Here is a 20632-nt window from a genome sequence, read left to right on the forward strand (position 1 = left end):
GCTTCGCCGAGGTAGGATCACAGGAAACTTCATTTCAAACGGGAGGGAAGAATTTGCTAAGCGTCCTCCGACGCGTAGAACTCCTTCTGCGTCACAAAATGGATCCAGCTTAAGGAGTGGAGAGAAATTCTTTAGACGACCCTTTCTCTCTCGGGCTGTCGACCTCTCTCCAGACGACTGAAAATCTTGCGTGGATCTCAATGACTTGAGTTCTTCGGGAAAAGCGGCAGATTGGACTGACTTGATAATCACATTTTCAGCTCTCTGAAGATCTCCAACCTGGATTGTTGTTCTTGATCTGGATTGTTGGATTGTTGCTACCCTTGCACTCTACAGATATTTTCTCTCGTAGCTTACAAAGGTAAAGCCAACTGAAGGCGATGGCCCTTTTTGCACGGAACCAATCTGAGAAGTAATCCAATCGGTCGGCGATCTTCAATTCTTTCTTTGTTGCCATTGTGGTTAGAACTATGGCTTTCTTCACCTCAGGGTCAGAGGGTAATACTTCACACGAATCAAGCATATCTTCATTTCTGCCAAAAGGCCACTTATCTTCTACTTGCTACAAAAAGGTTGGTCCCTTTAACCACTTCGGCGTTAAGAGAGTGCTTGGACTAAGTCCACGTGAGGCCTCATCGGCTGGATTTGATTTCGACTCCACATACTTCCATTGATCTACCGAACTTGCATCGTGAATCAGCTGAACTCGATTGGCTACAGACATGGAATCTTCGACTTTCATTTGAGATGTATCCCTAAACCACTTTGCTATCAGACCAGTAGAACTCTGGGACATCTTTAAGGCTCAGCTCTTGACTTATCTGACGGCTGACCTTCACGGATGTCACAGCGGCTTGTAGCTCAAGGCGCGGAATTGTCACAGGCTTGAGGGGGGTTACTCGTGACTTGCCGGCTACGAAAGAACAGTGAATTCTGCCAGAATCATCTTGAAGCCTTAGATAACCACATTGCCCATAACCCTTTGTACTTGTGTCCGAGAAATGATGTAGCTCTTTCTTCACAACAGATCCAAAGTTTTCGGGCTTGAAGCATCTGGGAATTGAGAGACGTTGAAGGATAGGAAGCTCAGCTCGCCATTTTTCCCATCTTATCTTAATTACGTCGGGTATGGGGTCATCCCAGCCCACACCGTCACGACACAGATCTTGTAAGATGCTCTTTCCCTCCAATAGGATTGGTGCAACAAAACCAAGTGGGTCAAAAATTGAGCTTATGTTGGACAGAATCCCTCTCCTTGTACAAGGACGATCTTTCAGCGTTAAGCGAAACTGAAACGTGTCTGACTGGATACACCAATGCACTCCGAGTGCTCTCTCTATTGGCAGCTTGTCCAGATCGAGATCTATGTTCTTGAGGTCATCAGCTCGGTCAGAAATTGGAATGCTTCTCAAAACCTCTTTCTTATTCGAAACAAACTTGTGCAGATTAAAACCTGCTTTCTTGCACATCTCTTTCACAGACGATACCAGCATGGTTGCCTCCTCAACTGTGGAACAGGATTTCAAACCGTCGTCAACGTAGAAATTCTTTCGTAAAAAGTCCGCGGCTTCAGCTCCAAACTCTTTCTCACCATCTTGTGCTGTCTTCTTACGGGCAAAAATAGCGCAACCTGGCGACGAGGTCGCTCCAAATAGGTGCACTGTCATTCTGTACTCCACTGGACTTTTCGGCAAGTCACCACCTTCCCACCAGAAAAAGCGCAGTAAATCTCTTTTCACGTAAACTTGGTATAACATCGACTCCATGTCGCACATAATACACTAAGGTTCTTGACAAAACCTGCTGAGAAGCCAGCATGGGTGTTTCTTAAAACCAGGCCTTCCAGTAGATGTTTATTCAGCGACTCCCCATTGCACTCTGCGGCACAGTCAAACACCACGCGAATTTTATTCGGCTTCTTTGGATGGTATACCCCATGGTGAGGGATATACCAAGTACTGGTTTCTCTTGACTGGGACAATGACATGGCACTTTGGTTCTCTTCACGTTTCTTCACGTCTTTGTTGATAGGGAAGCCTAACCTCACCCTTTCAGCATAACCTTTACTTATGACGCCCTCCATGAACGTCACATAGTCGTTGCGGTATCTTTCATCAGCGAGGAACCTTCTCTTCAGTTGTGACAATCGACGTAGAGCTAAGTCTCGATTGTTTGGAAGCCTTAAGTCCGGATCCCTTAGGGGGAGAGGCAGCTCATAATGGCCATTCTCTAGCTGGGTAATTCCTTCCGTTGCAATAGCGAGGAATTTTCTGTCTTCTTTAGAAAGTCCTGGGTCGTTGTTATATCGTTCAGAGAAGTCTTGTTCGAACATTCTTTGAACTGAGAAGGGAGTTATCTCTTCCTTGGTTTGAGAACTCAACACAAAGCTATGATTGGTGCTAAGACAGCCAGTGTTAACTTCACCTGCTATGATCGGGACGAGACTGCATGCTCTTCGCAATCACGTTCCACACACTCCGACAGACTGACAGGGCCGATTATGCCCCAACCTAACAAGGTGCGAACCGCATAGGGATCTTCTCCTCTACCAACGATGACCTCTTTAGGCTTAATGGCCTTTGGGCAATTACAGCCAATCAGCAATCCGACCTCCACTTCCTCTTGATATGGCATTATCTTATCTTTGATTCTTTTCAGATGTGGCCATGCCGCCGCAACCTCCGGCTTGGGAATTTGATCCCTTCTTGAAGGTATCTGCTCCCTAGTATAAGTCTTGGGTAGTTCCACTTGAACACGTTGGTCAATCCTCTCGACTACTAATCCGTCGACTCGGGAAACAGGGATTTCTTCCTTTCCAAGCATGGTGCTGAGAATGAGCTTCGAAGTCACGCCGGGGATTCCAAGTTTCTCTTTGACGTTGGTCGTGATAAATGTTGTATCACTTGCGTCGTCTAGTAAGGCGTAAATCATGATTTTGACCTCGGGATTATCCTTATGATGCACGAAAACTGGAATGATCAATGAATTGGTTACAACACCATGCCAATCGACTGCGCTACACACGCTGGCAGTGGGCTTGGAGTTCATATTTTCGACCACGACTTCAGAGCTTGCTTGATGACTATGAGCTGAATCGGACAAAGTTGATTGAGAGGTACTATGCTGACTTTTGTTCTGTTCCTTGTCATTAGGAATATGAAGAGAGGTGGGATGCTGTTTCCCGCATTTCTCACAAGTCAATCGGGCTCGACAGTTTTTTGACTGATGACCTTTCTTCAGGCATCCAAAACAAAGGCCTTTAGATCTAATAATCTCCATCCGTTCATCTACGCTCCCCTTGCGAAGCTCTCCGCACTTGTCAGGTTGATGACTACCGCTGCACAAGGGGCATAAGCTTATTTGCTGTTTCGGCCTTGGTACTTCATTGGATTTCCGTCTGCTTTCACTAGACTGGGTTCGAGAGGAAAGCGACACGAAACTGTTTGCTCCTTGAACCCTCTTTCCCCTGTTCTTATCGGTCATCTTGTTTTTCTCTCTCTTCAGGGCTTCGGGGGAAAATACTGGGTCCTTTGCGAGGTCTGCTTCTTCCTTGATGAAAACAACTAAGTCGTGAAAGGATACTGTTCTGTTTGTCTTTCTCAAAACGTCACGTGCCTCGCGACACCACCTAGAGCCCGACCTGAGTGGTAACTTGGAGCTGATTTCCTGCAATATCCTTGGTGAGTTCAGTTCTTCCATATACTGCATGGATTGCATAGCTCCTTCGCAGCAAACAAGAAAATCGGCGAAATCTTGGATACCGGCACTATCTCCATCCGCTATCTGAGTCCAACTTCGCAGTCTGGACTTGTAAGCTTCGGCCACTCGAAACGGATTTCCGAACCGCTGAGCCAAGAGTTTGCGAGCTTCTTCGTAACCTTTGTCGGAGTTCCAAGTCAAGAAACCTTTAATGGCTTCGTGGGCCTTGCCGGAAGTATACTTGCACAAAAAATACAACCTATCCTCTGTGAGTCCACCTTCTTATCTATCATCGCCTCGAAGGCAGCGATGAACGTAGGATAATCGAAATAGTTCCCACTAAACACTGGCGGTTCTTGAGAGGGCAGCGTGCTTGCTCTCTGCTGGCTGACAAACTGAGCACTTAATTCGGCTTGTTTGGCTTGAAGATTCACTATTTGTTGAAGGGTCGAATCTTGTGGCCTTGTTGTCCCTTCTGAAGCTGGCCTCTGCTCTTTTTTAACTATCGCGCCTACTGTAGACAACGGTGGCTCGAAAGAACTATGTTTTATGGGAAGTTTCCCTGCTTCAATTTTAGTTTCAGGTGCACTTTCTTGACTTTCCTTAATCAGTTTAAGATTTAGACGCGCTGCGCTGTTGGTCTCTGCCTGATCGGTCATGACCAATCTGATTGCTTCTTCTTCAGCGTCTGCCAATGCAATCTCCTTCTCTAACTGAATCCGCCTCAAATTGGTTTCATGTTCGAGATACTTCATTTCCATTTTAAGCTTTGCCGCTCTAGCAGCCGCCTCTGCTCTCTTTGACATGGCTGAAGATCTAGAAGAACCCGACGCTTTCGTTCTTCCCGAACGGCTTGACTTTGTTGACGTAGCCTCATGCCTGCTTCTTTCGTACTCTAATTCCAATTGCTGATCGATTGAACGAAGCCTTTCCGATAGGCGAATTCGACATTCGGCGTACTCCCGATCACATAGGTCAAAATCACGATAGGCGGCACCTTTAGCGCTCTCTTCCTCAAGCAATGCATCACAGGCTCTATGCGCTACGTTCAACTCCTCTTTAATTGAGTCTAGATTTTCCATTTCCTTTTCTAACACTTCACGACCAACACGAGAGTCAAACAAAGAATAGATAATTCCAATATGTTTTCGTAATTTCGTCTCAAATTCTCTTTTCTCTTTGCCGCGAATTTCCAACTGATAAGCTCTTCCTTTATCGGTCAAAGTTCGCTCGTGCGGGGCACGCAATCCTGAATGACCGCATTGTATGTCCGGAAGACTTTGTTCTTCATCTAAACCAAAGTTTCTAACATCATGTAACCAATTTGAAATTTCGACATTTGGAGCTTCTTTATCTTCCGCAACGAGAATCTTTTGAACTGTAACTTGAGGTGAAGGGGTACCACTAACACTCATCTTCGACGAACTTTAATTCAAATTCAAACCCAGGCGTCTATTGCGATATTTTACTGTAGCGGCAAGCGAACATCAAGGCCGAATGAATTGCCAAGAAAATCGCGACCGGACAAAATACCAAACGGGCGTACTTTACGGAGACCGAAGTGACATTTAAATTGTGTTTATTGGTTGATCTCGTAAATTGTAAACAAACGATAAAACGCTGGCATAAGACATCTACATAAAATAAAAATTACACAAAGCACCTGGCGATCGAGAAAATACAGCTAAACATGCAACGTGCAAAGAAAACCGAAAATAAATAAATAAAAACGCGCTACAGCATGAAAGAAATACTAAACAATACAAGCAAAACTATAAAGCTAGTAAAGCGAAATCGATGTAAATAGATTCACGCAGCCACGAGGGCACGGTATGCAAACTACAATAATCACGCATGAATAATAACGAATACACTTAATTGAAAGCTAGCCATAAAACAAAAAGGGAAAGCTACAGATAAATGAACTTACATATCGGTCCCGCGACACCGTAGGCTTTATAATTTCTTCTTGTAGACATCATGACTTACACGCTACGGACTAACTTAACCACACTCCGAAAGTAAAGAATTTAAAGATCAAAGGGCAATTAACCTAAACGTGACGTAAATCACTGTCTCGCAAGTGTCACGCATTAACACTGAAATAAAATGTGAATTCCCAAGGTATCAAGAAGGTTACGTAAGTCTGTGGATCCCTGCAACCCAACAATAAACTCCCTATTCCAGACCTTTAAAACTGATTGAATTCAGTGAAAATAAAAAGGGGTGGTGTGTGGGAAAAAAACTGCCTAAGTAGTATATAGGCAAACAAAAGCCTCCAAGATACACCGAAGCATAAGTCCAGGAACACTGAGGAGAAGGAAGAGAAATCGAAAAAAACTGTCAGAAAATTACTTTTTTCTGCACCCGCTTACTGCTGTTGCTCTTGCTTTACGAATTTTTGAGGTCAAAAAGGTTCAACATTTGGCGAACATTCGTTCGTTAGACCGTTGCTGGGCGAATGTTGGAAGCAAAAACAAAGTTGTGCACGCGGAGGCCGTTCAAACGGTTCGAACAATCCGGCCAACTTTTGAGCCAATTCCATGTTTGCGAGAAATTAGGAACATGAAGGTAGACTCTCCCTTCCAGACTTATGCTGGATGCGTTCTGGATGCGAACATACTTGTGTTCTGCAAATGATGAATGGATTGTTCAAACGGCTTCAACTCCATCCAACCTTTTTCTAGAACAAAGTTAATGTTAATTAATAAAATGAAAGTTTAAATCAGTTTCCCATTTTTAACTCTTTTAAAAATGTTGAGCGACTCGTTCAACTCACCAAACATTTGGTTCGACATTGTTGAATACAAAGTCATGTGGAAGCAAATGTTGAGACAGTTTAAATGGGCCTTAAAGAAAACCCCTACGCAGACGCAAATGTAATGCAAACCCAGTTCATTTACTTATATTACTTCCGTTTGTGCCTCTAGTAGATTAACTGCAAAAAAAAAAATGAGGTGACCCGTATCCCGGTTATGATGAATTTGAACGCCCGGTTCAGTTTGAAAGCTGGAGGCTTTAAGAAGTACTACTTTTCCCTTTTCCTTTTGAGTGAATTTACTTATCAGCCGTGTTATGGAAATAACCTATCGTAAAACTTTACAAGCAAGAGTTTTCCTATATAATATGTTCTAACTTGTTCTCCGATCTCTATTTTCGAGGTTGCCGGTGAAATCCATTCTCAGGTTGAATCCGTTTTTACCTAAATTAGTGATCATCATTTTACCTCGGGTAAATACGCACTCAGATGAACTGAACAAACATTTTTGGAACCTAAATGCACTATCGTGACCATGATCCACACTTTCTGTTTGAAGCTAATCATTCAAAGGCACTTCTAAACCACATTGGTGAGAGGCGAGTGCTCTCAACACTGCGCCATCCCTGCACCCCAGTTCAATACTTGAACTGGTTTGAAAAAAACAAACTGGTTTGAAAGAAATAAACCGGTTTGAGAAAATTTAAACCAAAAATCAAATTAAACCACAACATAATAACCCTATTCCAGTGATAAATGTGCCTGGAATAAGGTACATTTATCCCAGGAATAGAGTTATTACACCTTTCAGGAACCCGGCCCTGGAGGGTCCGAGTTCAAGTACCGGTAAAAACGATATTGCGAAGTCACGGGTTCAAACCTCGTTTAAGTCATGAATTTTTCAGGCTTCGCTACGCAATTGCGAAAATTGCGTGCATAACAGCGAGGATCATAGCGTCACTTGATTTCATATCCGCAGTTCAATATATGATCCATTTCATATATAATTTCATTCGTTGTATGAATACAGTAACCGATACGATGATACGAAGCATTAACAAGCTACAATCTTGGACAAAAAGGGTTGAGAATATTAAAAACAGGGGTTATTTTGCGCACTACGTCCTCAATATCGCACATTATTAGCGATCCCCCTCCCCCCTACAACCAATGTTGATAAGCCCAGGTTCGACATGCTTTGTTTCGTCTAGCAACATTGATCAGGGGGAGTGGGGGCAAAAAGAGAGCTTATTTTTCATACTCGTGATCGGAGTTTAGTCCAAAAGCAGAGTTTTCTCAACAATTTTGTCCAAGATTGTATTTGGTATAAACTATCAAATATCTGTCTATATGAGAGTGTGAACACTCTCATATGTTTATAGTATGTAAAACTCGTCTTCTCATAGCTGATACACAGTAAGTTGTCGAGGATTACTTGTCATACAATAATATTGCGTGAAACAAACATTGTTACAGCAGTGCATTATTAGCGATGTACGTGAATTGTCTACGTAAGATAGGGTTCTGTTTACTTTACTTTACCGCACTGCGAATTGCTGTTCTTTTACATCGTGGAATTCATACATTAGTACGATTAAGAAGTAAGAGACCTACTGAGTCCTATAACGAGGACAATATGAAGGAGTTATATCAAAACCAGTCGGCCTTGCCCTAGCTGTTTTTGCCCACTTTGGTTTACACTGATCAATATGTATATACAGATATGAAATTATCGCAGATATATTTATGTAAGATTACACACAATAAGGAAATTGCACGGTTAACAACGGTTAATTTTGTGTGTTCTTTAACTGACATAGATTTACGGCGAAGGAATGAGAAATTTTGGTCGGTTAACGTGATTTGAACAGATTTGAAATATTTTTCATGACCAGTCTGTTTTTAGCCAGCCGGTGTGTTAACCGTTGAAATGCGTCACTTTTTGTAAGAAATGTAGAAATCTCATTGATTTTGTGCATAGTTTATACTCATTAGCAACGCCTTGAGAAAACAGTAGGGGAAATAAATATAATGCCTTGCAGTTATACTTAAAATTCGTGACAATTCGTATTCGAAGACGCACGGTTTACAAACAGGAAGTGGGTTTCTTGCAACCGGAAGTAATTTGCTCTATTACTATTTTGCTCCTGTTATACCACATTCTTGTTTGCTTTCCCAAAACGTTTAGGGAACTGTTCTCTGACATATTTTTCAAAGAAGGGTCCATATAGTTTATCGTATGGGTCACATCTGATCACACCTTTGTTGTGGCTTTTACCAACGAACAGCGTGACAACTTCCCTTTTAAGGCCTTGGACACCTTTCTTGATCCTAAAGATTGTTACTAATGAAACTCCTACTTCCTCAGCAACATCTTTTGCTTCGTCGTTATGATCTTGCACCTGTAATAAAATATACGCTCCTAAAGCGTCGTCAACATGACTATTATGTACCATTTCCAGTTGTTTTGACAATGAACCTCAATGATGACGTAACATTGTTTTTCTTTATTAGGGCTAATTAACTCTAATTGTCAATCGAATACCATGACGACATGCCTACGACTGATATATTTTCTTTTTTGTACCTACAGAACTCATACATACACCCGTTTTGTGTTCTTGGGCAAAATGATCCCCAGACAATGTTGGACAAAAAGGGTTGAGAATATTAAAAACAGGGGTTATTTTGCGCACTACGTCCTTAATATCGCACATTTTTAGCGATCCCCCTCCCCCCTACAACCAATGTTGATAAGCCCAGGTTCGACATGCTTTGTTTCGTCTAGCAACATTGATCAGAGGGTGTGGGGGCAAAAAGAGAGCTTATTTTTCATACTCGTGATCGGAGTTTAGTCCAAAAGCAGAGTTTTCTCAACAATTTTGTCCAAGATTGTAGATGTGTTGAAAATGCATGCGTAGGGCAGAGCTTGAGGGAAGGTATGGTGTTCTCAATCCTGGGGTTGATTAGGTGAAGTGCAACCTAGGTAAAATGAGGCTCACTGATTACGGATTCAAACTGACACCAGATTTGACCGACAACATATCCTGTCAGTTTAAATCAACGCTGAGTTAGAATGAAAGAGCGACATTGATAAAAGCAATCTTTGATGACAGGTTACGCTAACGTATAAATGTCGAACAACGAGTCTAATTTGGGTTTTCAAAAAATTAAATTATTTTCATTTGATTTCAGCTTATTTTCTGTTAACCACAGTTCTCGAACGAGTTCACAAACAAGAACAATAATCTAGAAGCGAGACAATTTTTATGACGGTTTTCTGGACAAGCAAAAGCCTGTAGTTTGTAGTTAGCGGCAAACCTTTCGCGAATGTAAATCTCTTTGTTATTGAGAGAACTGCGACAGGGCTTTGTAGACGAATTCATACGTATCATCGCTGATACCAAATTTGTGAAACCCATCATGTACTAAGCCATGGACGCATCAATACCTATGCAACAGGGGCAGGGTCCCTGCTTGATTGTATCCTAGCTAGGAGTAAGTGGAATATGGCATCAAGGCAATGTACAGGCATACTCCTCCTTTGCAATTGTTGTATTTGATCACATGATTGTATCAATCACCATTAACCTGAGCCAAGAATTTGCAAAAAATCATGTGAAACATCCTACGAAGCACATATACGCAAATAAAATCCAACCCCCATAGTAGTATAGTAGTTGGGGGTTCAAGATCAATTTTGATCTTTAACCAACCCAACTACCATACTACTCCATTAGTTGGATAACTAATTTTGGAAATCTATATATATTTTAAATATTACTGTTACGAGTTCGAATGTTTTGAGGAAAGTAAGTTTGCAAATTAAACTGAACGCAGGGTTGTCGGAACAACAACAAGAAGATTTATTCCCAAAATGAACGTAGTTTCCACGAAGTAAAAACTCTGAACAACTCGTACTCGACAAACTTACATGGCCTCCGCCAACTTGAATAGATACTGCTTCTGTCACACTTGACTAAACACGCCAACTCTCTTCGCTTGTGAAAAACTAGTTAAGAATTCCGCTTGGACTCGTCTACTTATATACTCTCACAATAAGCTTCTAGAACTTTCTAAAATAGTAATCAATCTAATTATAGAAAGATTACAAAACACACCGATTTAGAAACGCTTACGCATGCGCCTAAAAATAAACAATCTACAAACTCTCGCGAAGCCTCTTGAAAGTAACGCTAGTCACGCAATGCTATTTTTCGTAACATAACCCCCTTCTAGAAGAAATTTCCTAAATTTATCCTAAACAAGAAAATTGCTAAACAAGGGGCAGTTCAATGTCATTCCTCAGCACGACTCAAGTAATCTTCTCCAACGTTCTCTGAGCCCTTAATGGCTTCAACTGTGAGTGAATAACTTTTCAAAAACATAGCCCAACGCATAAGACGTCCGTTGACGAACTTAGCACTGTTCATATAGTTTAAGGGTTCATGGTCTGTCTGAAGAACAAAAGAAACTTCGTATAAATAAAGATGAAATCTCTTGATACTCCATACAATCGCTACACATTCTTTCTCAATTGTGGAGTAGTTCCTTTCTGCACCTGTCAATTTCTTGCTTGCGTAGCAAACGGGAAACAACTTCTCATCATGTTTCTGCATTAATACTTCACCAATCCCACTGTTGGAAGCGTCCGTCCTTAAGAAATAAGTTTTAGCTGGATTGGGAAGTCGTAAAATAGGCTCACTTGTTAGGTAAGAATTGATTGTTTGGTAGGCTTTCTCTTGTGCTTCACCCCGCTCAACTTTACTGGGTTGGCCGTTCCGTGTAAGATCAGATAGGGGCACTGCGATCGCTGCAAAGTTGGGAATGAAATCTCTGTCGTATCCTGCTAGACCAATAAATGATCGCACCTTTTTCTTTGTGCTTGGCCTTGGGGCATCTTTGATTTTCTCCACGTTATCCTGATGTAGACCAATCATTCCTTACTCCAGACGATGGCCTAGGAAATCCACACTGTTTACACCGAATACATGTAGGCACTTAGTAGGTCTAATAGTGAACCCCGCTTGTACAAGGCGCGAAAATAGCTCTCTTAGGGCTCTAACATGTACGTATGGGTGTGAACCAATATATCATCCCAGTAGAAATCAACATTAAAAATTGGCTAGATCTCTTAGCAACTTCTTCATTGCACGCTTCAGTGTTGCTGCCGAGTTGATCATTGCAAACGACATCTTCAGGAACTCGTACGACCCGTCCGGTTTTACGAACGCCGTTTTCTGTATGTCCTCCTCTGGTACTGTTATCTGCCAATATCCCTTGCTAAGGTCAATTTTTGAATAGAACTTGTCTCCACTAAGCTTCTGAAACAAATGTTCAGCAGTTGGCATAGGCTCGGGATCAAATACAGTTAGTTTATTTAATTTCCGATAATCAATGCACACACGGTTTGTGTTGTCTTTTTTCTTCACTACAACCACAGGTGATGCATACGGAGAACTGGACTCCCTAATAACTCCCATTTTGATCATGTCGGCAATATCTCTTCTCAGTGATTCTCTGATACTGTAAGGTACTGGATAAGGTCTTGATCTAACCGGCTCGTCTGAAATGAGTTTAATATGATGCTGAACGAGATCTGTGGCACCTGGAGCTTCAGTAAACAAATTCGTGAACTGTTTAGCCAGATCGATAAATTCATTCCGTTGGTCATCCGTCAGATTTGGTCCGGTTTCAACATCCGCGATCGATTCTTTGGCTACATATCCACCAAGCTCTAAAAAATCAACGTGTTCTCCCTCTGCTTCATCAGCTTTAGCTGCACAGTCGACAGCATCGTCTACACACAAAGCGCCTACTCCACCAGCTACTGCTCCTTCGGGTGTAGTCTCCTCTCGCTCAAAGTACTTTTTAAGAAGGTTAGCGTGGTAAACTTTCTCCTTGCCTTTTACTTTCACTTTGTAGTCATTGAGACCTACTACAGAACTAACTTCAAAGGGACCCTTCCACTGCATAAGTAGCTTGTTATGGTCGGTAGGTAGCAGTATAAGCACTTTCTCACCTGACTGGAACTTCCTAACTTTAGACTTGCGGTCGTAATAGTGCTTTCCTTTCTGCTGCGCTTTCTCCAGTTCACTATGGGCGAGTTTAAGGGTATCTTCTAACTTCTCTCGTAATTCAAAAACGTACTGGTAACTGTTCTTTACCTCAGGCTCGTCAACTTCTTTCGTCCACAGCTGTTTGAGTATAGCCATTGGTCCTCTAACAGCTCTTCCATATAACAGCTCAAACGGTGAAAAACCAGTGGACTCTTGGGGAACTTCACGATAAGCAAACAACAGCGGGTTTATGTAGCGATGCCACTGTCTTGGCTGCTCACTACACAGTCTCTTCAGCATAGATTTCATCGTTCCGTTGAACTTCTCCGTCAAACCATTACACATCGGGTGATAGGGTGTTGTTGTAAGCTGTTTAATGCTTAGTAGTCGGGTGACTTCTCTCATACAGTCAGAAACAAACTGCGTACCCAGATCACTCAAGATTTCTTCGGGTACTCCTAGACGGCTGAAGATATCTACCAATGCCTCTGCTACAGTCTCTGTGTCAATATTCTTTAGTGGCACAGCCTCAGGTAGCAAGTCGAAAAATCTGCCAGTGTCAATATATATGTGTCCTTCTTCACTCGGGGGACTGATAGGACCAACAAGATCTATTGCTACTCTCTTAAAAAGTTTATCAATAAGTGGCATCTTCTCTGACGGTACCTTTGGCACTGATCCTTTACTTACGGTCTTCTGACACACGTCACAGGACTTGCAAAATCGGGTGACGTCACCTTGAATTCCAGGCCAATAAAATGCACTCTGGATCTTGTCTGTTGTTTTCTTGATGCCCATGTGACCGCCCATGATTGATCCGTGAGCTACTTCCATTATGGGGCGTCTCAACTTCTCAGGTACCATAACTTGTTTAAGCAGTTTACCACCATTCACGTAAGGATGCTTGTACAGGCGGTACAGTACTCCAGATTTTTCTTCGAAGGAAATCTCCGCCTGACCCTTCACTAACACACCGTCTCGATCCCAGTACTTACGCAGACTCTCATCCTCACGCTGCATCTGCTTGAGTTTCTCTCTATCCACAATAGGGTTTTCACGGGTACTAGGCACCTTCAAAGTCGTGCGTTCATACTTTTTCTTAGCTTGATTTCGGGTAGTTACTGCACAAGCCTCTTGCCAACTGGGGTCTGGATTCTGTGCATCCCTTGCATCACGTACATTACCAATAATTAAGTCGTAGATAGGATCTGAAAGGTACTACGCTTCTACATGACCCTTAAGATAAGGCGTATCAACATAAATTCTTGCTATAGGCACCTATCCTCGCCGACAAGGTCCTTCTTGACTACAACTCCACTGCAAACCAGTATTAAAACGTCAACAGTCTTCTCTCCAACTCTGCCTTTTACAACTGGCATCTTACTTCTTACTCCAGTTAAGGGTTCAACACAGGCATTACTTAGCAACGGGACTTTCTTGCCACAGGCTAACAGAAGCTGATCATTTTGAATACACGACTTAACTTCCTCGGGGGTAGCGTTAAGATCTGGTGACTTAACCAAACAGCCAGCACTAACTTGACCGCGTTGCACAGGGTTACCATCTTTACCTTGGCCTCCTGACTTCCGTTCACCTGATCGACAGTTCCTTGCTTCATGACCTTGCTTGCCACATAGGAAACACTTTCTTGCTAGAGCTGGGCAGTTAATTGCTTTGTGTCCGCGGGCATTACACTTGTAACACTGGAGAGCTGTTGTGTCACTCTGTGCGTTCTTTTTTTCTTCCGCCTTGAACTGTACTAACGGATTCTTGGTCGCAGAGCTCAACAAGTGCTTTCCATGAGCTTCCAAGTATTGATCGGCGATTTTCGCTATCTGGTCAAGCGTTTCCGGGGCTCTTTCAGGAAGGTGAATAGCTAACTCAATAAACTGTTCTTCCACAATTAGATCTTTTAGGCCTTCAAAAGAACGTTCAGTATGTGACAGTCCCAACCACCGCAACAAGTATCTCTCCAGTCGCACTATAAACTGTTCTGGGCTCTCATCAACTTCCGCCTTTTATACTTTAAATTTACGGCGATAACCATCCTCCGTAAGGTCCTATCTCTTCATCAAGGCTAGCTTTACCCGGTCATAATCTTGGGCTGCTTCCCCGAATAACCGCTAATAAACTTCTAGCGCGCGTCCGGACAAAAGAGCATCTAAATTTGGAAGCTCATCCTGTCTTCTCCAATTTAGCTGTCGCTGCAAATCTCTCAAATCTTTGTAAATGAGCATCCAAGTCGTCCTTGCCATCGACAAATTAGGGAAGCTTGGGTGTCTTGGCCCTATCCTCTCTCACTTCAGGACGCCCGTCAGCACTCTCCACAGCCAAACGTGCAATCTCCAGCTCATGTTCTCTTTTTGCCGCTTCAATAGCCTCTTTCTGTTTCAACAGCTCGATCGGCTTCCATCTCCAATTTTCTTAGTTTGCGTTGTTATCGCCTAGTTTCTCTCTCTTTGTCTTCTCTTCTTCTATCTTCTTCAAGTAATCGATGTTTCTCTTCCTTTTCTTCTTCAAACCGCCTCCTTTTTTCTTCTCTTTCCTATTCCAATCGTCTACGTTTTTCTTCTTTCTCCTCTTCCAATTGCCTTCCTCTTCCCTCACAAATTCGAGAAGTTTTTCTCCTTCCAACCCGAATTCTTTCCCCATCTGCAAAAGTTTTTCCATTTTCATAGCAGTATTTCACAGCAAAAACACAATATACTCTCTTGTACAGTTCTCCTTACTTTAGCTGTAATTCCTTCTTGAATTGTCCTTTCTTGGTTTCTTTAGTCTGCAAACTAATGAATTCCTTTCCAGGACCAGGCCCCCTATTTTACGAGTTCGTGTGTTTTTAGTAAATGTAGTTTGCAAATTAATCTTAACGCAGGGTTTTCGGAACAACAACAAGAATATTTATTCCCAAAATGAACGTAGTTTCCACGAAGTAAAAACTCTGAACAACTCGTACTCGACAAACTTACACGGCCTCCGCCAACTTGAATAAACACTGCTTCTGTCACACTTGACTAAACACGGCTAACGCCAACTCTCTTCGCTTGTGAAAAACTAGTTAAAAAAAACTCCGCTACAACTCGTCTACTTATATACTCTCACAACAAGCTTCCAGAACTTTCTAAAATAGTAATCAATCTAATTATAGAAAGATTACAAAACACACCGATTTAGAAACGCTTACGCACACTCCTAAAAATAAACAATCTACGAACTCTCGCGAAGCCTCTTGAAAGTAACGCTAGTCACGCAATGCTATTTTTCGTAACAATTATCAACCGAACCTCATACTACTTTCCATATGATGGCTAATCAATTTTTGGAAATCTATATATGTTTTCTATATTATAGTTTACATTTATTTTACACCCCTATGCGTGGCAGTTTTGCCATGATATCACCAGTCGTGTTTTATCATAAGGTGCAAATGCATTTTTCCATTGCGTGACATTCTCGGAAAAACCGGAATTTGATGATGTCATCACTAATAGCTATTGTTTCAGATCACGAGACGGTCGTATGATTTTTTCCAACTAATTACAATGAAACAAGTAAGAAGTGCTTTATTATAAATTCTTGAAGTAAAATTTGCTAACAATCTTTACTCAAAAAGTTTATGTTAAAGTTTGTTATGAAACTCAAGATGCCGAAGTCTGTGTCAACTCTCAAGAATCAAATCACTGCATGTGAAAGAAACATCCAAGAAGCATTAGCTCAGTGTGCGGTTGAAGCTGGGGATAACGATTTTCAATTTACTTTCACTTTAAATGATTTTGTCAACAATATTACGACTGTCGACCTCGAGAATACCTCAGATTCGATAACCAAAGTATTGAGTTTGTTTCGAGAGTGCGAGAAGATTGTTGCGCTTGAAAAAAAGGAGACGAGGTTACATTAAAGAGTTGAGGAAGATTATGGATGCTCGTGAAAAGAAAAACACCGTCAAACGGTTGACTATGCAACATAGATTCAACAGAAAAGCATTACCAATGAAAATCCCTTCACCGCCTAATAGTCAGGATAAAGGGGAATTTGACTGATGACATTTTTCAGTTTAATCTCTAAAATAATGTCTTCTTCGAATTAATGAATACCGATATGTTGAAAGGTAACAAGATAGCGATACCTTATTGATCTCATAACTTCCTAATCGATGTTTTTGACTTCTGATTGTTTTCATTGTGTGATGTATTTGTTTGTTATTAAATAGAACCTCTTTATAATTTTCATGCTTGATATTATTTTGATGATATTCTTCTTGATTCCCTTAGCAGTCTTTCCTCCTTTTTGATTGTCTTTCATATAACTATACATTTTCGATCGTAAACCTACAAATTCAGTGACTGGTATTCCAGCAGCCTCGTCTTTGAACTTACCAATGACCTTTTTATTGGTCTTATCAAAATATGGAGAATCTTGTGGATAATCACTGCTATCGAATTTATCTTTATCATTCCAGAAATCCCTGTAAACGTCTTCAGCTTCGATCTCATAGGTCAAGCTGTCTGTGTCTGTGAATAATAATAACTTCGCTTCGCTACCGTATTTTTGTTTGATATAATTATAGTGAAAATCATACATTAACGTCTTGCTGAGATCTAAGATGCACATACCCACATATGCCGGCCTGTTTAGGGTAAGTGTTTCTTTAATCTCATGTACTGCTACTAGATTTTCATTAAATATTTTACTACTAACATAAGTTGGTTAAGAAGCTATTTTTAATAGTTTGTTTTTATCAGTTACCAATCTAACATCTACTTGCTTTCTAATATTCTCCATTGTTTTCCCAAATACTGAATTGTTCATTAATTTAAAAAAATCTCTTTCAAAACTATTTTTTGCATTTGTTCTCTTCTGTGTATTGAAATCGATATACTGTTTTAACCATGGTGATTGATCAAATTCAAGTGCTCTACGCACTTTTGTTAATTTTAATCCAAGGTCAGTTAACAGTTGAAGGTTTCTGCAATGGAGCACATATTTTTCTTTGTTCTGTAAAGTTGGTAGTTTATGTACCAGACCAGTTGATATATTGTATTTATTGGCTACTTTTTTGCAATATTCTGATAGCATGTTTTCACATACTTTCGTCTTTTCAGCTGCTAATGGGTAGTCATTATGGAGGTTGTGTAGTTCTTCTGGATATTCCAGATCGACTTCTAGTATTAAACCCTTCTTGCTGTCTTCTTTCTACTTGGATAAATTTGTGTTATATGTCTGTTTTTCTGTCATCCATCTGAATCCACCTGTTGGAAGGTATTCACTCATTGCCCAACCATACAGATTGTTGACATCTAAATACATAATGTACTTTGAGGGCGCCTTCTCATCATATGTTTTTATGTATTTATTTGGTTGGCAATGTAACTTATTCCACCATGCATCCCTTTTTCGATGAATTGAAACATATCTACCTTTGTCATAAGCTCTTATTTAATATCAGTCATTTTTAGCATAGCATCCCAGGAAAGCCCAGGACTGGTGAAATAATGACATGGGTCCAGTTTAGAGTATTGCAGACAGGTCTCTCGAAAGGTTTCGAAAACATCTGCTAACAGAAGGATGTCTGATTTGAGATATAAGTTATGGTACTCACCCATATTTTTCAGATTAAAATTGTTCCATACATTTTGAGCATGTTTATAATCTTCATCTGATATATGTTCATCATTTAATATGTTGTAAAAGTCTTCTTTTTTTGGAAGTTTTTCATTGAATTTTCAAAACTGTCCATGAAGTCATATGGATAAACTCCTTTTTTTGACATTAAAGCAAGCTTTTCACCTTTGAATTTTTGAGAAGTATATTTCAATAATTCGTTTGGTAGATTACAAACAAGCCTTTGCAAATTAGAGCTCATGAATTGGTAACTATCAATGAAAGTCAGATTACCAAGAATGAAAGCCATTTTTTTTTCCATATTGTTGGGTATTGCATTGATGTTCATTTGACATTTTTCACCTTTTTTTATTTGTATATGTATGATTCTTGACTATTTCACCAATCTCTTGCATTATAAAATGGCTGTCATATCCGCGGAGATTATGGAATATAACAGGAATTTTATAAGTTATTCGAAAGTTAAGATTACAGTCTTGATGAGCGCGGATCCTCTGTATTTTCCTGTAATATGACAGTGGTCTCTGACCATTACATCGGTTTTATTGTATTCTTTTTCACATATATGACATTCCTTTGCTTTTTGAAATTTGTCCTCATCGTCTTTTGTCATTTTCAATGGTTTGTTGAATTCTTTTTTGATCATTTTTTTTGCAATATTTTACTTCATTTAACAAGGCTTCCATGAATTTATACACAGCTTTTTCTCCTCTGTAAATTTGTACTGGTTTTGTGTATTTATCGTCATAACAACAAACAACCTTGTATCCATAACCACAGTCGGTATGTTTCTGATAAGCCTCAGTAAATGATTTGTCGTTGCTTGGTTGACATCCATGAATTTTTATAGCTTCAGTTATAGCTTCAAAGTCTGCATAAATGACAAATGGAACAGCCAACTGTTTATGGAAATTATTGAATTTTAATATGTTGTCTTTTGTTGGCATTTTAATCGCTTGTGTGCCATTCACTTGGATGCAGTTTTCTTTGTGATTGATCAATGCTTTTTCAGAACTGAAACACTGAAGACATTGCATGCAGAAATGTTTCCTCTCTTTGTGCTTTTTCTGATGGTACATTAACTTATTGAAATCTTTGATAAGAACATAGTGCTTGTTTTCTTTTTCTGTGATTAATAATAAATTCATATGATCTTCATGCTTTTCTTTTGAAACATAAATCGGGTATGGTTGTTTGTTTTCATAACCGAAAACATTGATGTTGTACTGTTTCACAGTCACAGGGAATTCAATTCCTAAATAATCCAAATTTTCAATGTATTGTTTGTCGATTTTTTTGATTCTCTGTGGGTATTTAGCTTGAGGGTTTAAATGTCGGATATGACAATCTAAAGCATTCATTATCCTCATTTTTCATGTTGATCAATCCCTTTGAACTGTTTCTTAGTTCTTGTGGTAGTTTAATATATGATGAGCTTTTCATCGGTTTATATTTTACCACATTAAGATAATGATTGTCAACAGATTGAACAGTCCAACCAGATCCCTCTGATATCCAAACTGCAATCTTGTTTAATATATTTTGTTTTGATAATTGTAATGATTTAGCAATTTCTGTGTTATTTATGATTGTTTGAACTTGACTGTTGAAATAGGCGGTCTTATACACTATTTGTCCATCTGTCATTTTTGCAAATGTTACCTTAAGTGTTTCGACAAATTTTAGTCCTTTCATAGATGTTAGTACACTTGTGATATGGCATTCAATAGCCTTTCTTGTGTTTTGTAGTTGCACTAGTGGGTCTTTGTTATTTTTAACATTGATTTTATAAGACTCTGTGTAACCTTTCAGAGCTTTATCTGTTTGCTCTATCTTAGTTCTTGGCATTGGAACTGGTTTCTTAGTTCTTGGCATTTGAACTGGTTTGTATCCGTCTCTAAACTCTTGTGGTGGAAGAATGATATCGTCTTTTTCCATCAGTTATGAATATTCTTATGGAACTAATTGTATTTTCATTCACAGGATTAATTGTAACTCTTCGTGGTTCAAGGGTAAAGGAATAACTTGGTTGTAGTACACTTGTTGAAAAGGAATTTATATAATCTGTATCCTGACCATCTATAAGGCTTTCGTTTATCAAATCACAATGGACGTTAAGAATATCAGTATCTTGTGATAAATTTGGCACTCATGGACCGATGTTTATGTTACTTGTCAACAATTTTTATCAAGCCCAATCAATTCATTTAAATTACTTGATCTTAAATCAAGTTGATATCTTTCATCTAAATAAAGAATAAATGCTATACCGAGTAATTGCATTGTGACTAAACTTGATAGACAACAAATGCAAGGAAACGATGTTATGTGCTTGTAATATTTCGATATAAATCTATATCATCTTCGGACTAAGGCGGGATACAAGTAGCAGAATTTAAATACTGCGAGATTGTGCAAAAGTATAATCACGTGAAAATTTCATCTAAAGTACATGTAATCGTAACCCTAAATGTTGTGTTGTCGAATTCGAGCGTAA

At 40.1% G+C, this 20632-nt stretch overlaps 4 protein-coding genes across 4 annotated transcripts in view; all 4 read right to left on the reverse strand.

Annotated features, from left to right (window-relative positions):
* LOC138023010 (uncharacterized) overlaps positions 1 to 523 on the reverse strand; it is a 1747-nt gene extending 1224 nt beyond the window's left edge. Inside the window, exons 1-2 of the mRNA XM_068870045.1 lie at positions 280 to 523; positions 1 to 212 (exon numbers count right to left, since the gene is read on the reverse strand). The exon at positions 1 to 212 is cut by the window's left edge and continues 1224 nt beyond it. Of these exons, the coding sequence (XP_068726146.1) occupies positions 1 to 212; positions 280 to 523 (456 nt within the window). The remainder of the gene's footprint in view (positions 213 to 279) is intronic.
* Positions 524 to 755: 232 nt separating this feature from the next.
* Positions 756 to 1667, reverse strand: LOC138023011 (uncharacterized). The gene has a single exon (XM_068870046.1). It carries the CDS (start codon positions 1665 to 1667, stop codon positions 756 to 758), a length of 912 nt encoding a protein of 303 aa, XP_068726147.1.
* Positions 1668 to 2427: 760 nt separating this feature from the next.
* LOC138023012 (uncharacterized) lies at positions 2428 to 3717 on the reverse strand. The gene has a single exon (XM_068870048.1). It carries the CDS (start codon positions 3715 to 3717, stop codon positions 2428 to 2430), a length of 1290 nt encoding a protein of 429 aa, XP_068726149.1.
* Positions 3718 to 11571: 7854 nt separating this feature from the next.
* LOC138023013 (uncharacterized) lies at positions 11572 to 15186 on the reverse strand. Its single transcript, XM_068870049.1, has 3 exons — positions 15039 to 15186; positions 13795 to 14434; positions 11572 to 13681 (listed from the first exon to the last, which is right to left on the reverse strand). The coding sequence occupies exons 1-3, from the start codon at positions 15184 to 15186 to the stop codon at positions 11572 to 11574; spliced, it is 2898 nt and encodes a 965-aa protein (XP_068726150.1).
* Positions 15187 to 20632: the final 5446 nt, after the last annotated feature.

This window comes from Montipora capricornis, chromosome 11, assembly GCF_036669925.1.
Source record: "Montipora capricornis isolate CH-2021 chromosome 11, ASM3666992v2, whole genome shotgun sequence".
Classification (NCBI taxonomy): Eukaryota; Metazoa; Cnidaria; class Anthozoa; order Scleractinia; family Acroporidae; genus Montipora; species Montipora capricornis.

Bases quoted from the DNA above. Each gene is read 5' to 3' on its own strand.
- LOC138023011 (XM_068870046.1), bottom strand. From the start codon at position 1,667: ATGACAGTGCACCTATTTGGAGCGACCTCGTCGCCAGGTTGCGCTATT.
- LOC138023012 (XM_068870048.1), bottom strand. From the start codon at position 3,717: ATGCAATCCATGCAGTATATGGAAGAACTGAACTCACCAAGGATATTG.
- LOC138023013 (XM_068870049.1), bottom strand. From the start codon at position 15,186: ATGGAAAAACTTTTGCAGATGGGGAAAGAATTCGGGTTGGAAGGAGAA. The intron at 14,435-15,038 runs GTTTGAAGAAGA...GTTCTTTTGAAG, and splicing joins AGAGAAGAAAAAAGGAGGCG to GCCTAAAAGATCTAATTGTG. The intron at 13,682-13,794 runs GTGCCTATAGCA...ACGTGATGCAAG, and splicing joins GACCTTGTCGGCGAGGATAG to GGATGCACAGAATCCAGACC.